The 16667-nt window shown below is 32.7% G+C and overlaps 1 protein-coding gene across 22 annotated transcripts in view; it reads left to right on the top strand.

Moving 5' to 3' along the window:
* The window catches only part of Mmadhc (metabolism of cobalamin associated D), a 100103-nt gene that overhangs the window by 10580 nt on the left and 72856 nt on the right, over positions 1 to 16667 (top strand). For 21 of the 22 annotated variants that reach the window (XM_078017386.1, XM_078017387.1, XM_078017376.1 and 18 more), the window contains one exon: positions 3901 to 3987. In XM_078017386.1, the coding sequence (XP_077873512.1) occupies positions 3901 to 3987 (87 nt within the window). Of the gene's footprint in view, positions 1 to 3900; positions 3988 to 4742; positions 6196 to 16667 lie in introns of those variants that run through there. The other variant, XM_013366324.4, reaches the window with a different exon arrangement.

The raw sequence follows: 16667 nt of genomic DNA, 5'->3' as shown, positions 1-16667 counted from the left end.
TCCTGAATTAAGAGGCATTTACATTTTAAATTTTGGTAAATAATGTCAATTTGCCCACCAAAACCATTGTCCTAGTTTATATGCTGTCACTCTAGCTTAACTGGACCTTAGCATTTTTTTTTATCAGTCCAGGAGGTGATGAATTGTAACTTCAAGTCTAGTAATTTAAAACTGTGCATTTATTTGTCTTAAGAGTTTGATATTGAATTTTATCATTTCTTCTACAAGATAGATAAGAATATTCCTCTGCTTGTATGCCAGGTTAAGAATAACTCACTTGCTCACATTAGCTAATGAGTTGAAAAATCTTTACCAACTCCCATGGTTGATGTCAGGAATTATTTTTTCTTTAGGGTTGGATGTATGGCTCTTTTCATTTGTAATAATATATTACCATTTACATATTCAACAGTATTTTATGATAATAACTATACTTAAATGTCCCACTTGGAACCTTCTAATAAATTTCATTTAATCTTTTAACAATTTTGAATATACTAATCATGTATTAATTAACAAAGGAAATTATAGGAGAGGCACAAGGCATTGCCTCTGATTTTAAGATGATTTGAATTTAGATGGAGTTTAAAAGGCAATAACTAGCAATAATATTTGTTTACATATTAAGATAATGCTTCATAAATATATACTTATCATCGCTGTTACTGAGCTGTTAGAGATCTCTTACAAGTGCATTGCATTAGTAGGCCCAATTTTGGAACAGTTAAAAGTTGTAAACCTAATTTGATACTGACTCCAGTATAGTTCTAAATTGGTTTTCTATAATAAATTGCAGGGCTTTGAAATGGAACCTGCTTCATCTTGAAATTTATAATTTATGACTGAAAACCATCTCGTTTTCTACGAAAGAAACAGATAATTTTGATTGATATATGTTAGTGACTATTTTGGAACCACACCTTGCTTACTCTCCAAGTAGATGTTTTATGGTTTAAACTTGTTCTTATTTTTTCTAGAAGATGTCACTGTTTGCTGTTGATGAACAGAAATGTTAAGAGAAAAACTGATTCTTTTGATAATGTGGAATTCTCTTTTTAATCCTTGTAAATATTTGATTGCATTGTTTTACTCAACCTTTGTAGTTTTTAGTCATGGCACATTCATTAAATTGAAGTGTATTATAATGATTTTATTTTTAAGAATTTTGAAGGTTAATGGACTGTATCAATAAATTTAAGTATGGAAAATAATCTAGAGAATATAATGTTACTTTAATGTTTGTCATTATTTTACAAGTAGGTATTGGTGGGAAAATAAGTGATATGCCTCGGGCAACAAATTTTGGGGTTGTCAAAAAACAAAATTACAACTAACTTAGTTTTCTAAAAAAGAAAAACTTTTGACATAAATTTAACAGTTAACTTAAGCAAAGAAGATGTAGGAATAGTGCAGCCCTCTGAATTAGAAGTTCAGAAAAGTCATGCAAGCAGGGTGTATTTAGAGACAGAAAATAGAAGTGAGATCCAAATACAGCTTATGACAGCTCTGAATCTTATTTGAACATGATTGGTAACCTGTGATTGGCTGATACTCAGCTGTTTGTTACCAAGTAAACTTCTAATTTGGTAGTTCAGTTTATTTTTGTACCAAATTGGTTTTAGGACGTTAATTGGAATTTTAAGGCATGGAGACAGCCTCGACCAAATTTAACAGTTTAAAGATCTAATTGGCTTTCTTATTCTATAAAATAGAACAAGGCTTCCAATGATCTGAGCAGAGAAGGTTGGCTCTGTCAACAGAAAAGGACTGAATAAAGCACAATCTAGGAATGAGAGAAGCAGCAGCTTGGTCCTTTCATAGTTATTTTCCCCGTAGGGTTAAGACAGGGGACCATCTTATGCTGACTTGTATAAATGAGGACTCTTAAGATTGGTGGTTGTGTAGCTCCTGACTTTTTTTTTTTTTTTTTGAAAACTAGCCTGTCTTAAAGTTAGTTTAGTAACACGTGGCCCCTGGCCTGAATAACTCCGTTCTGGTTTGGTCTGATCTGGTGTAGTACCAAAGCAACTTTTTTTAAAAAAAAGGTTTCTCTTTGACATATTCTAATTCTAAGCATCACTATTCTTGCACTTTGGGGACATGTTTAAGTAAAGTAACAGTTACTTGTATACAATCACTTGTGATACCTTGTGATATCAAGACAGGTATTCAGTTAATAACACGCAGGTAGTATACACAGTGTCTATGCTGGACCAAAAAGGATGATTCACATCCCAGACATGATGGAAATTTTATTACACTACTAAGAATGTCAGGCAATTTAAAACTTAAAGTTTCTAGAATTCTTTCATTGAATGTTTTTGGAAGGTGCTTGACTGCAGGTAACTGAAACAATAGAAAGTAAAACCTCATATGGGGAGTCTTCTGTTTTGTAGGTATTGTCAGTCACTGAATCTCAACTACTCAGTTCTGCCTTAATGTTTAAGCAGCCTTAAACAACAATATATAAATGAATAGATGTGGCTGTGTTCCCATAGAACTTTTAATCAAAACAGGTATCAGGATTTGGCTATGGGACTTTAGCTTGCTAGTGTCTAATTTAGGATATACCTACATTCCTAAGTCTTAGACTTTTGAGTATTTTAGCTAAATAGACTAGAGGTGCTCAGTGGGGTCTCTTCATTCTTGGTGATCAAGAAATCCAGATTTCTTATGTGAATTCATATTCATGCATGACCCTAGGTATCACATCAGTTCTGAACCCTACAACTAACAGCCTCTGCCATGCCTCAAAGAATCTTGCCTTCTCTTTACATAGCTCAGCCCTTTGCTAAGGAACTGGGATGAATTGCTTTGTAGGCTGCTCAGGAACCTTCTTTGTGTATCCCATCATCTCTACTATTCTCCCTTAAAAATTTCAGGTGTTTCAGTAGTCCAGAACTCTTACTTTGCACCTACTTAGCTGAGTGACACCATTGCATTGCTTGGTCTCCATTTCTTTTTCCCTTCTTTTGGCCAAAAAAAAAAAAAAAGTCCCTAGACAGGTTAGAGCAGTTTTGGAAATTACTTAATTTGATTTCCTCCTTTCAACGACTACAATTTTATCTATTATTCAGGGTCTAAAAATCGTTGCTTTGTGTAGTTTTTAGCACTATTTGGTACTTGTTACTCTGTTGTAGCTAAAAGTGGAATTATGCCATTGCTTTTGAACATTTATGATTTTTCTTCAACATGTAATCTAGACTAAATATTCATTATAATATTTTCACTGCTTACATTTTTTATAAAGTTAATATAGACATTATAGAAATTAGGATGATGAGGCCAAAATTTTGATACAAAAGTTTAATATACAAAATATATACAGTTAATATACAAAAGATACACGGGGTGTATAATGAAGAGAAAGTATCCCAGTTACCCTTCTTCCCCGTATATCAAGTTCAATTACTTTTCTGTACCTTTTCAGAAATATTTCAGAACTTTTTAGATGGAAGTATGTGTTGAAGAACATACAAACAAGTAATGTTTTAAAATAACTTACTCAAACTAATGAATGGTTTAGATTTTTTCATTATATTTTATTTTCCTTTTCATTCCTATTTCTAGTCTCCTTATTGATACAAGATAGCAACTTCATAATTTATCACAAATTTAGGAATTAATAGTGCAGACTGATTAGTAGTATTTCAAAAAGTAGGAAATAAGGTAGAAGAAAAAAATACAGAATTTAAGCTTCAAAAGAAATAAAACTATTGTATTGACCATTGATCTTTTGAAATGGTGAAAATATTATGACTTTATAATTTAATTATCATTTTATTCTTATTGAGCCCTTTATGCAAAGCAGAAGATACTCCTTTAAGAAGTTGTTAAAAAATAAAATGATCTTTGGTGAAGACTATATTGAAAGCATTCTTTGTGTGTTTCTCTATGCAGTTCATTAATGGTGCTAAGGAAATCTGCTATGCTCTTCGAGCTGAAGGCTATTGGGCTGACTTTATCGACCCATCATCTGGTTTGGCAGTGAGTAATTAAATACATTTTGAATGTCATATCATGTGAAGTAAGATGATTTTTACTACAAAATTATTAAAAATGAAGACAGTTATTAATTTTTACCTTTATTAGCATAAAATTTGGTTTATATTAGTATATTTACTGTTTATAAACTGAAAATTAGAAATTAATATTGTCTGATTTCTTTAAGGAAGAAATTATTATTTTTAGAAGCAAAGAACATATTTTTAACGATCCAGAGAAGTAACTTTTTGGAAATTGGTATTTAGAGTTATGCTTTGAAGACAATACTGACCCAAAATTGTGGTCTCATTTTAAATTCTGAATATTTCTTTCATTTACAAGTGGTGATAAAATCAGTTTTTTAATCTTAGGATATGTAGTGCTGTTTCTCAAAGTCAAAGATGTAATATAGACTAAAAATAGAAAAGTTTGATCTAGGCTTTAATTTTCTTATCTTGACAATGATGAAAGTGAATCAGCTGATTCTCATAAAGTTTATTTTATCTTCAAAGTTTTTATCTGATTCTAAGTAACATGAAATTTGCTAAGAACATTCACTTCATATTTTCAGAATACACAGGTATTAGAGAAGCAGGTGTTAGGACAGTTTAGGTATCGCATATGACCTTTTTATTTTTTATTTGATTTTGTAAATATGTGGGGTATTAAAATGAATGTGTTCATATTTTCATAAAAAATTATTACTATAATTTATTTTTTCCTAATGAAAATATGATTTCATTTTTTATTTCCTCTAGTTTTTTGGACCATATACAAACAGCACTCTTTTTGAAACAGATGAACGTTACCGATATTTAGGATTTACTGTTGATGATCTTGGCTGCTGTAAAGTCATCCGTCATAGTCTCTGGGGTACCCATGTGGTTGTAGGAAGTATCTTCACTAATGCAACACCAGATAGCCATATTATGAAGAAACTAAGTGGAAACTAGCAATAATGTCATTTTATTTGCTGCTTTATTTGTTTGTAATTGATTAAACAATATAAACTGTCAAAGACTACAATTTTGGAAATATACTTATTTCCAGGTATTTATTTCAACGTTTATGGATTTACAACACTGGCAAGTGATTTGGGATTTTAAGATCACAAATGTTAATTATTCATATTGTCATTGAATATATGTGGAGCACTTCCACATTGTACAAATGTGGGAGTTAACACATAATCATGGTATGATTGGTCTCTTATTATTAGTTCTCCCCTTTATTAAAAAGCCTTAGTTTTAATTATTTTTTTCAAAAAATTATATATTTGCTTATTATGGCATGTGTTCTTTTATTGCAATATTTTAAAACTTAGTTCTTAAAAGATTTTAAAGTAGCTACAGTATTAATTTTCAAAGTTGTTTTTAATAATACAAATGAGAATTCTACATCCGTTGTAGACTTTTCTAATTTTCTTTTTTCTTTATTTGTTAAGCATTCTCAAACTAATCTAAGTATTACTTTGAAATAACATGGGGAGGAAAAAAGAATAAAGATAATACATCTTGATGTATAAAAAAAAAAGCATATGAATCTCATTCTTATACACACTTTAAAAAAAAAATTCTTAACTCCTGAGTTGGGCCAGATAAATACATTTTATTTTCAGATAAAACTATGCCTCTGCTGCTGAATCACATTTCTTCAGCCTCGTTACTTTAGTGCCTTTGTGACAGAACTTGTTTTTACAGCACTATAAACTTTAAAGGAATCATCTTTAATATGCAAGGCTTTGCCAATAGAAATAGACAAATCTCAGGGGGAAAAAAACAATTTCTACCAACTGAAATAATTGAAAGAAACTTTATATTTTTCTTTGTCTTTTGTTTTTGTAATTAAATTTTTGTTTTTAAAAGGAGTACATGAAGATCACCAACTTTGATTTAAAACTCTTTGCTTAGTTAACTTGTAGCTTGATATAATAACTATTGCCCGCAATTGAAACAGTAAAAGTTACAAAGTTTGTATTCATTATGGGAAAAATGTGGTTTCCATAACATTTTGAAAACAATTTATTAAAGTGTGTATGTATATATACATGTATACATGCATATACACATGTATATGAAAAGCTTTCATCTGTAACTAGCACCCAGTTAAAAACACCAAACATCAAGTGCTCCAGAGGATTATCCTGCTGCCTTCCAGGCATTTTACTTCTAAAGATAACCTCTATTGCATAAATTGATTTTTATATCTGAACCCATATGTTTCCTTTTGTGTCTGGCTTCTTTTATTCAGACATCTGCTACATTGCACATTCTTTGTGCCATGGGTTGAAACTTGTTTTAACCATTCTAAAGTGCCATCTACTGGTTGAAATGATACTTACTCCTAGGTGTCCATATCTATGTACTGTATTGTATGGGGAAGAGACTACATGGTGCTGAGACTCCCTTTATTATCTTGACTTTCTAACAAGATTTCCAGAAACAAATAGCATGGTAAGCAGTAACTGCCAGTAATTTTTTTTTCCCTTGTAGTGTTATGGCAGGATTCAGGAAGTAGAACTCTTGCTAGTGGTAATAATAGAAAGTGCTTGATTATTATGTACTCTGTAAGAAAAACATTTCAAGTATCAGTTTTTTTATGATAATTTGATCAGGACTGTATAACAAAGAATTTGTAAATTTTCCACATAAACATTAATTCTCTACCTTTAAAAATAAGATTTAAACATTAAAATTGATATTAAACCTGTCAATGAAAAAAAAAGTGGAGGATTGTAAAATTTATTTTTATAGGAACTTGGAAATTTTGGTATGATAGTTAAATGTTGAAAAGGGGTCTTTCAGATAATCTGATCCATATCACTTAGATTTTAAAGAACAAAATTGGAAAACAATGTACAAAGGTCACATCTAGTGTTGAAACCCTGCAGCAGAACTGGGCTGTAATTCCATTATTTACATATATTTCCTTTCTATATTTGTTCTTCATGGTTATCAAGAATCTAGTAAGTATCCAATTAAAAATATCAAAGAGGCAGAATATAATCTGAAAAAACTTCAGGGTTAACTAATACTGGCTGCTCTATATCTTTCACTTAGAAATTTATTTCATTGAACCCTGTTTGCTCTGAATTTCTTTGAAAATTTACTGAAACATTTATTTAAAAATTCAGTTATAGGACTGGGGATATAGCTCAGTTGGTAGAGTGCTTGCTTCGCATGCACAAGACCATGGGTTCAATCCCCAGCACCACACAAACACAAAAAAAATTCAATTATAGAATGTTATACTTCAAACAGAAGTTCTCTGGCTTCATATTTAAAAATGTCTTTCTTGATTTCCATCACTTATATTTGAACAAAATTCTGCTTGTAGTTCCAGTTCTGTTCTCTCTTCTCACGACTGGTTTCTTATTCCAAAGCAGGGTTTGTCCACTTATGCACTCTGTACATTCTGAGTCAGATAATTCTTTATTCAGACCCAAATCAATTAAAGAAAGGATTTGTTTGAGTCCAACTTCATGAACCCTTTTCTGCTACTGCACCCTCATAAGTCCTCCCTTATATTGAATAGTACTTTGTTGTATACTAGTATACAATTGTTTGGGGTTTTGATTTGGGTTTTTTTAAAATTTTGTCTCCCATACCTAGAAATTAGGAATCTCAATTCCCTACTGAAGCATACCACTGAACATGAAACAGTAACTTTTATTCTCATCCTCTGATTACTAACCTGGGCATTTTAAACTTTACATAGATTTTTGTCTGCCCTCCATTCTTTTTGTCAATGGGATATATGTAGCCTGTTACTTCATTATCCAGTGGACTTAGATAAAGGCTTTGAGTGTTTGACTTCCAATTATACTGAAAATTACTATAATCACTTAAAAACGTGTTACTGCTGTAGAAAGCACATAAATGATTGCTTGACTGATAACAAAGGTAACGCTGCAGTGCAGTGAGAAAAGGGTGATCTTTTTAAAATATCCTCCTGGGTCATTGAATATACATACAAGAAAAGAATATTTTTACTCTTACCTTGCACCATACACAAAAATTACTTCCAAATGGATGGCTTAATGTAGATGTGAAAAGTTTAAAGCAATTAGGTAAAAATAAAACTTAGTGACCTTGGAGTAGACAAAACTTTTCTAATAACCAAATGAGGGGAAGGTTTTGATGAATTACAGTAAAATTAAGCTTTTAATACATCAAAGACTCATGAAGGTGAAGGCAACTAACAATTGGATATATAAACACATCCATCAACCCAGCAATATAAAATATCCAACAAAAACTCATTCAAGATATATCAAGAAATCATAAAATTGGTGTTACAGTTTGGATGAGATGTCCCCCAAAAGCTCCTATTAATGCAAGAATATTCACAGGTAAGATGATTAGATTATGAGAGTGGTGACCTGATTGGTTCCTCCTAGTTTGGATCCACTGGATGTAACTGTTGGCATGTGGGATAAGGCTGGAGGAAGTGGATCACTTGGGATGTGCCCTGAAACCGGGGGAGGGTGGGGATGTTGTGCTCCCTTCTGCCTGACCATGTATTGAGAAGCTTTCCTCCATTGTCATCTGTCATGATGTGCTGCCTTACCTTGAGCCCAGAACAGTGGAATTGGTAGTCTATGAACTGAGACCTCTGAGTCATGAACCCCAAGTAAACTTAGTTCTAAGTTGTTCTTATTGCATATATTTAACACATTGACACAAAAGCTGATTAAAACAATTAGAAAAAAAAAAGCTTTATATATAAACATTGGCAAAAAATAAAAAATAACCCAAATGGCCAATGAATATTGGGTCATTGAATATACATACAGGGAAAGAATATACATGGGGTATATTCATTGGGTAAAAAATATACACTGCAGATACACACACACACATTGGGTTTATATACCCAAGTAGGTTTCCTACTTAAATCAGGTTGCAACTATGTGCATCCACACAATATCATATCATACCATACCACTGCATGTTTCCCACTACAGTGGGTGAAATGAAGAAAAGTATTAGCAGAGATATGGAACATTTGCTATTTTGAGGAGAATAGAATAGTAAAAACACTGGAAAACTGGTAGTTCTAAACCTTAATATATCATAGGGCTTAGCAATTCCACCGAGACAGAGACCTAGGAGAAATGGGTACAGAGGTTCCACCCAAAGGCATGTGTTCCTATAAACATCTATACCAGCACAATGTTAATAGCTGAAGTAGGAAACTACTCAAATGCCCATTGAAATTAGAATGAACATATCAATTGTGGCATGTTCACATAGTGGAATGCTACATAATACTGAAAATAAATGCTTTATGACTACAACAAAATGGAAGAAGCTATTTAATATACAATGATGTGTAAAAGAAGCCAACACAAGAGTTCATACTATACAATCCCATTAATGTCAATCACAAAAATGAAAGTTCTGCTAGAAGTTTAGGATGGCACTTACCCTTGGGAGGGGAAAGATTTGGTTCTGGAATGTCTCCCAAAGGCCTGTGGTTAAAGGCTTGATCACCAACCTATTTGAAAGGGGTATAACCTTTAGAAGGTGGTGTAGTGGAAGGAAATCAGGTCATTGGGGGTGTGTCCTTGAAGGGGGTACTGGAATCCCAGGCCCTTGTTTCTTTGCTTCCTGGTTCCTTCCATAGGTAGACAGGTTTTCTCTGCTGCCCCCTCCTACCACCATATGTCCAAAGCAATGGAGACAACTGATGGCAGATCGAAACCTCTGAAACTGAGTCAAAATAAACTACTTCCTTTTAAGTTGATTATTTCAGATATTTTTCACCTCAACACAAAGATAATTAACATACTTACTGGCTGGAAAGTAGTACTAACTTTTTCTTCTTGGAACAAAAATAGGCCAAGCAGACAAGGTTGCAGTGCTATAATCTGCTTTGATCTTGTTCTTTATAAAACTTGAGGCTCTAATTGCTTCAATTTTGTGTTATATAGATTATATTTAAGTTACAAATTATATATTCTAGTATGAAGATCTTGTGTCATTAAATTGTCACTTAAATGGAAGCTAATTTAATAATCAAAACCAGGAGCAATTTTTTAAAACTCTTTCATACTCATTGCCTATGTTGCAACTGTATTTTTATGCCATTTTGCTACAAATTGAATTTTTAGGTTTTTAGTAATAAAAAGCTATCCTTGTCACAGTTATCTTGAGGAAGTGCCTGCCAAACCGTGCAGTTTTGTTGGTAGAGGTTCTTGAGCACGATTCCTGTCACATAGATGATCAGTGATAGATGTTGTGAAATGCACACTGAGTGACTTAATGATGCTTCAAAACAGTTAATTCAGATTTACCGGGATCCACTGGGGCTTCGCCTTGGTACCCACTGAGATTCAACAACCTGGTGTAAGGAGATCTCTAGTTTCAGATTAGTTCAACATGTTTTATAATCATAGCATTGTTTCATCAGCACAATTGGAACAGTATATTTAATGAAATATGCTGCCTGTCTCCCAAATATTATGTGGTACATACTTACACTAAAAAAATTAGTTTTACCTGAACTACAAAATCATCTTACTCTGTTTTATTTGCTAAATCTGTTGACCCTATGTGAATGACATTTGCTGCCAAAAAGTAGTTGTGGTTTTTTTGCACATAAGTATTATTTTTATTATTTTTTTGCAAATACCAATGAATTCCCTATTAATAGGGCTCTGTGCTACTTCCAGTCTTTGCTAGTGTAAATAATGCCACATTGTACTATCTGTGTTTGTGACATTTCTTGGCTTCACCAATGTGTCTTGAGGATATATTTCTTTCCTATTATTATTGTTATTATTTACTTACATATGACAGCAGAATGCATTACAATTCTTATTATACATATAGAGCACAGTTTTTTGTATCTCTGCTTGTATACAAAGTATGTTCACACCAGTTCGTGTCTTCATACATGTACTTTGGATAATAATATCCATCATATTTCACCATCATTAATAACCCCATACCCCCTCTCTTTACCTCCAACCCCTTTGCCCTATCTAGAGTTCATCTATTCCTCCATACCCCACTATGAATCAGCCTACTTCTATCAGAGAAAACATTTGGCATTTGGTTTTGGGGGGTTGGCTAACTTCATTTAGCATTATCTTCTCTAATTCCATTCGTCTACCTGCAGATGCCATGATTTTATTCTATTTTCTGCTGAGTAATATTCCATTGTGTATATATGCCACATTTTTTTATCCATCTATTGAAGGGCATCTAGATTGGTTCCATAGTTTAGCTATTGTAAATTGTGCTGCTATAAACATTGATGTGGCTATGTCCCTGTAGTATGCTGTTTTTTAAGTCCTTTGTGTATAGATCAAGGAGAGGGATAACTGGGTCAAATGGTGGTTTCATTCCCAATTTTCCAAGAAATCTCCATACTGCTTTCCATATTGGCAGCACCAATTTGCAGCCCTACCAGCAATGTATGAGTGTATCATTTTCCCCACATTCTCACCAACACTTATTGTTGTTTGTCTTCATAATAGCTGCCATTCTGACTGGAGTGAGATAAAATCTTAGAGTAGTTTTGATTTGCATTTCTCTAATTGCTAGCGATGATGAACATTTTTTTAATATATTTGTTGATTGATTGTATATCATCTTCTGAGAAGTGCCTGTTCAGATCCTTGGCTCATTTATTGGTTGTTTTTTTATTTGTTTGTTTATTGGTTTTTTTTTTTTTTGTGTGTGTGTGTGTGTGTGCGCTTAGCTTTTTGAGTTTTTTGTATACCCTAGAGATTAGTGCTGTATCTGATGTGTGAGGGGTAAAGATTTGCTCCCAAGATGCCAAGATGTAGGCTCTCTATTCACCTCACAGATTGTTTCTTTGGCTGAGAAGAAACTTTTTGGTTTGAGTTCATCCCATTTATTGATTCTTGATTTTAATTATTATGCCAAAGGAGTCTTATTAAGGAAGTTGGGGCCTAACCCCACATGATGGAGATTAGGGCCTACTTTTTCTTCTGTTAGACACAGGGTCTCTGGTTTTATTCCTAGGACCTTGATCCATTTTGAGTTGAGTTTTGTGCATGGTGAGAGATAGGGGCTTAATTTCATTTTACTGCATAAGGATTTCCAGTTTTCTCAGAACCATTTGTTGAAGAGAGGCTATCTTTTCTCCAATGCATGTTTTTGGCACCTTTGTCTAATATAAGTTAATTGTAATTTTGTGAGTTAGTCTCTGTGTCCCCTATTCTGAACTATTGGTCTACCAGTCTGTTTTGGTGCCAATACCATGCTGTTTTTGTTACTATTGCTCTGTAGTATAGTATAGGTCTTGTATAGTGATGTCACCTGCTTCACTCTTCCTGCTAAGAATTGCTTTAGTTATTCTGCATCTCTTATTTTTTAAGATGAATTTCATGATTGTTTTTTTCTATTTCTATGAGGAATGCCATTGGGATTTTGATCAGAATTGTACTAAATCTGTATGGTATTATGGTCATTTTAATAATATTAATTCTGCCTCTCCAAGAGCAAGGTAGATCTTTCCATCTTCTAAGTTCAGTAGTTGTTTTTAATGGTAAGAAACTTACAAGACCAAACTAAAAAAAAAAAAAAAAAATTAAAGACCAGTACCTACTGAACTTATAAAGGGTACACACTTTGAATACTCTGGAAAATCAACACATTCAGGATTAAACAATACCTCCATGGCTTATCAGCTGTTTATAATTTCAATTTTTCCCTTTGATTGTTCATGATCACTGTTCATTTATCACTATTATATCTCTCATGTTTTTTAAAATGTGACTTAGATCTTCAATGTTAAAATTGACAATACTTTTGAAGACTTTAATTTTCCATATTTCTATTAGATTACACAAGGACATGAAATTCATTTCTCGTTTGCTTACATAGCATGTGGCTTCATTTACCCTTGTTTAAATTTATTTTACAAACTCCATCTCCAATGTCACACAATCTTAATTGTCAATTTTAAGGTTTGTTGCCATCCGAACTGAATTAAGTGACTATTAGGGTCAAAAGGAAGACATAGTTCTGGCACAGTAAACAAGCTTGGAAAGAGAAAGGGAAAGTATGTTTATTGTAGTGTAACTAAGTTATAGTAATAAGATTTGTCCTATATTAAGCCCGGGTGAGTTAAAATACCTTCTCAGAGTCAAGTGGTCACTCATGGGAAATAAATTAATTCTCCTGAGACCCTGGAGCATGAATTAGTGACCTGGAAGAGGGAATTAATCTCAAATAGATGAGCACTTGGCTTTGAAATTGCTCTCTATTTATAGTTCCCTTAGAATCAAATTTAGATCGAACCCACAGCATAGTTTTATGTAGATAAACCAAACTCCACATTGATTCAAAACAATAATGTCTCCAAGTGGTAAAAATAATTTTAGCCTATTGAAAAATAACTTTTGTGTGTATGTGTGTGTGACAATGAACACACCAAGTCCCCCCCCCCAGAAAATTAGAGGTGAGGCTGGAAAGTGAAGAAGCAGCAAATATTATTTATTGCTCTCAAAACTATTGATCCACTTCTGAAATTAATCCTATTTTTTGTTTTTAAAGTTTTATTTTCACAGGCAACTTAAAGATTTGTAAAAGCCTAATTAGATAGTTAATTTTCTCACATTGTATTATTAAGGATAACTGAAAAAATGATTAACTCCATAAATTACATGTATGTTATCAATCCCATTTCCTTTTCCATCATTTAGATAAAAGATACTCAGAGTTGTAAGTTTTGGTTGGTTATAAACCAACTAACTAACAGAAGGAGCTGTGGCAAGTTCGGGATTACCTTTAGCTGTTGGACTTCCCGCTACATTCCTCCATTTCATAGTGGAAAATAATCTAATTCTAATAATGAGTGTCCTTTTAATGAGTATACATATGAATATATATATACACACACAAATACATACATACATACATCCACATACTTCTTGTGAACAAAACTTCTAACTGCAAAATAGCTATATATGTGAATCATGTTACATGATTTAATTATTAAAGATTATAAAATATGAATATTTCAAATGGAAAAGAACTTCTAATTTTTATTAGAGTTTTATGGTTATACAAAGTGGTTGGGTTCATGCATGGATATCAGTTTCAGTTCATGATTTCTCTTTTCCTTCCTATCCTCCCCACTTTCTTCTTCCTCTACTAGACTTCCTTTTGCTGATCTATTAATTTATATGTGATCAGATTCTTATGTAATCTTATTCTTTTTTATTTTATTCTAGCTTCTGTATATGAGAGAAAACATTCAACCTTTGAGTTTTTGAGTTCGAGTAATTTCACATAGCATGATATTCTCACACCTTTACTGGCAAATGCCATAATTTCATTCTTTTTAATGGCTGAGTAGCACTGCATTGAATGTATATACCACAATTTCTTAATTCATTCTAAGGCATCTGGGTTGATTCCATAATTTAGCTATTGTGAATTGATTGTACTGCTATAAACATTGATGTGGCTGTGTTGCTGTAGTATGACATTTTTTACATCTTTGGGGAAAATACCAAGGAGTAGGAGAGCTGGGTCAAATGGTGGTTCCATCCCTGGTTTTTTGAGGAATCTCCAAAACGCATTCCAGAGTGGTTGTACTAAGTCTGCAGTAAGAACGTCTAATTTTGAACTGAGGACTTTTTCTAACCTTTTTAATGCTCATTGATATTTAAAAACATAATTTGCAATGATACTTTTGACCAATAGGTGTCACCATCTAATTACCTAGAAATTCCTCAAATTTGGGACTTCTAGTTTTGCAAAGACTTAGAGCCTTCTGATTTTGTAAAGAATAACCTATCTTATCTATTCTGCATGTCTAAAATTTGAATTATTCTATTTAAAAAGAGAAATCCTTATACATTGCTAATGACTTCTTTGTTTTCTCCTCATGCTATTAATCATTTTTGTTAGATGCCACTATTTGGGCTGTGAAACTATATTATGTTTCAAATATAAAATGAATTTGCAGTAACTAGACTGTCTAACAGTTACACATCATTTTTTCCATTTTTTAAATCACAACATCTTGGGAAAGAATGTCACAGTGCAATCTAGTATCTTGAGAGAAAGACTCCTAGCTACTAATAATGTAAGGCAAGTGGCAGCAGAAAACATATGGTGAGGTCAAATTTTTCTTCACCAGCAAAGAAGTCAGAAATCTTAGCCAGAAAGCACTGTGTTTAGTCTAATATGGTTTCATTTTGTTTCTATTGTCAAGCAATTATTTAGTGCTTACTGTCCCATAAAAAAAGAAACCATGTCTCTGAAATATGAAAGCAAACAGTAAATAAGGGTTAGCCGTTGAGCTTTAGAAGTGTTTGTAATGTATTGTGGCTTCACAGAATTAAAAACATGTAATATGTGAACTATAGAAAAATGCATAAAAAAATGAACCAGTTAAGGTCTAGGTTGTAACTCAGTGGCAGAGCACTTGCCTAGCTTGTGTGAGGCACTGGATTTGATCCTTAGCACCACATAAAAATAAATGAATGAAATAAACGCATTCTGTCCATCTACAACTACAAAAAAAATTTTTTTGTTAACTGAACCAGTTAAATTTTTTCATGTTACTATGCAGCACTTAGAACAGGACATGGCAAAATTCAAAGTGGCTTCTGAATCATAAAAGAAAATCCAAAATTTATAATTATTTTAATGTTGTTCTGATTGGAAAATAAGCCTCATAGTAATATACACATTAATTGAACTTTAAGGACAAGTTAAATAAGCAACAGAACTTATACAAAAAGTTTGTAGCTTTGTAGGCGAGAAAGAAAAAGGTATTAAACTATAGCTGCTTTTTAGTCCTCCCCTTTAGTTTTTAGATGAAAAAATTCAAGAGCATGAGTTAATGCCCTGGAGAGACTTTAAGTGGTCCAAGGTTGCGTTAGAATCCAGGTTCCTGGGTCTTTGTGAACTACTTCTCTTTTAATTAGCAATTTCTGATAATTCAGCTAGGCTTTGAAATTAATATTTTATTTTCTACTAAAAAAGAATTTTCAAGTACAGTGAAGGCTTTTATAATATTACCCATTTGCATTACATGATCACTATTTTTAATGCAATCTTAATTAGGAACCTTCCCCACTCTGAAAGGGGAAACTCCCAGTAATACTGCAACTCTACTTCATTCAGCGCATCAGTGACAATGGAAATGGCAAGAAGTTCTGTCTGATGATGGTATAATGACTAATAGAGAAAGAAAGGCCAATACCTTTGATGTGATAAAATATTTGATGCTCAGTAATATTTAGATTTTTATAGTTATACACATTTATGGTTTTAAGAAAGCACCTTTGTTGTTGAATTTCCTTGTGAAACAGTAATGTTATAGATCTGAAACTCCTATTTTATTTTATTTTTTTTCTTTTTGTGGCTCCTGCAAGATTCTCAGGAATGCAACTATCACATTATGCCAAAATAAACAATTGAGATTATGGGACTATTAATTTGATCTTGGGGAACTATTTCAAGCATTCTGTTGTTCACAGTGCACTCTATTTACCAACATAGGTAAAAGCAAGCCCTTTGCTATTTATTTCAGTCATTGCTTGCTTACACTATATGACATGGTTTGAATATGGTGTCTCTCTAAAATTAATACTTTAGAACTTAACCCCCAAGGCAGTAGGTATTCAGAGGGAGGGCATTTGGGGAAGTGATGGCTTTAATTTTCCTTTGAAAGAGATTTCAGAGAGA

Source organism: Ictidomys tridecemlineatus, chromosome 7 (assembly GCF_052094955.1).
Source record: "Ictidomys tridecemlineatus isolate mIctTri1 chromosome 7, mIctTri1.hap1, whole genome shotgun sequence".
Classification (NCBI taxonomy): Eukaryota; Metazoa; Chordata; class Mammalia; order Rodentia; family Sciuridae; genus Ictidomys; species Ictidomys tridecemlineatus.
This window is presented reverse-complemented; position numbering and strand designations above follow the sequence as displayed.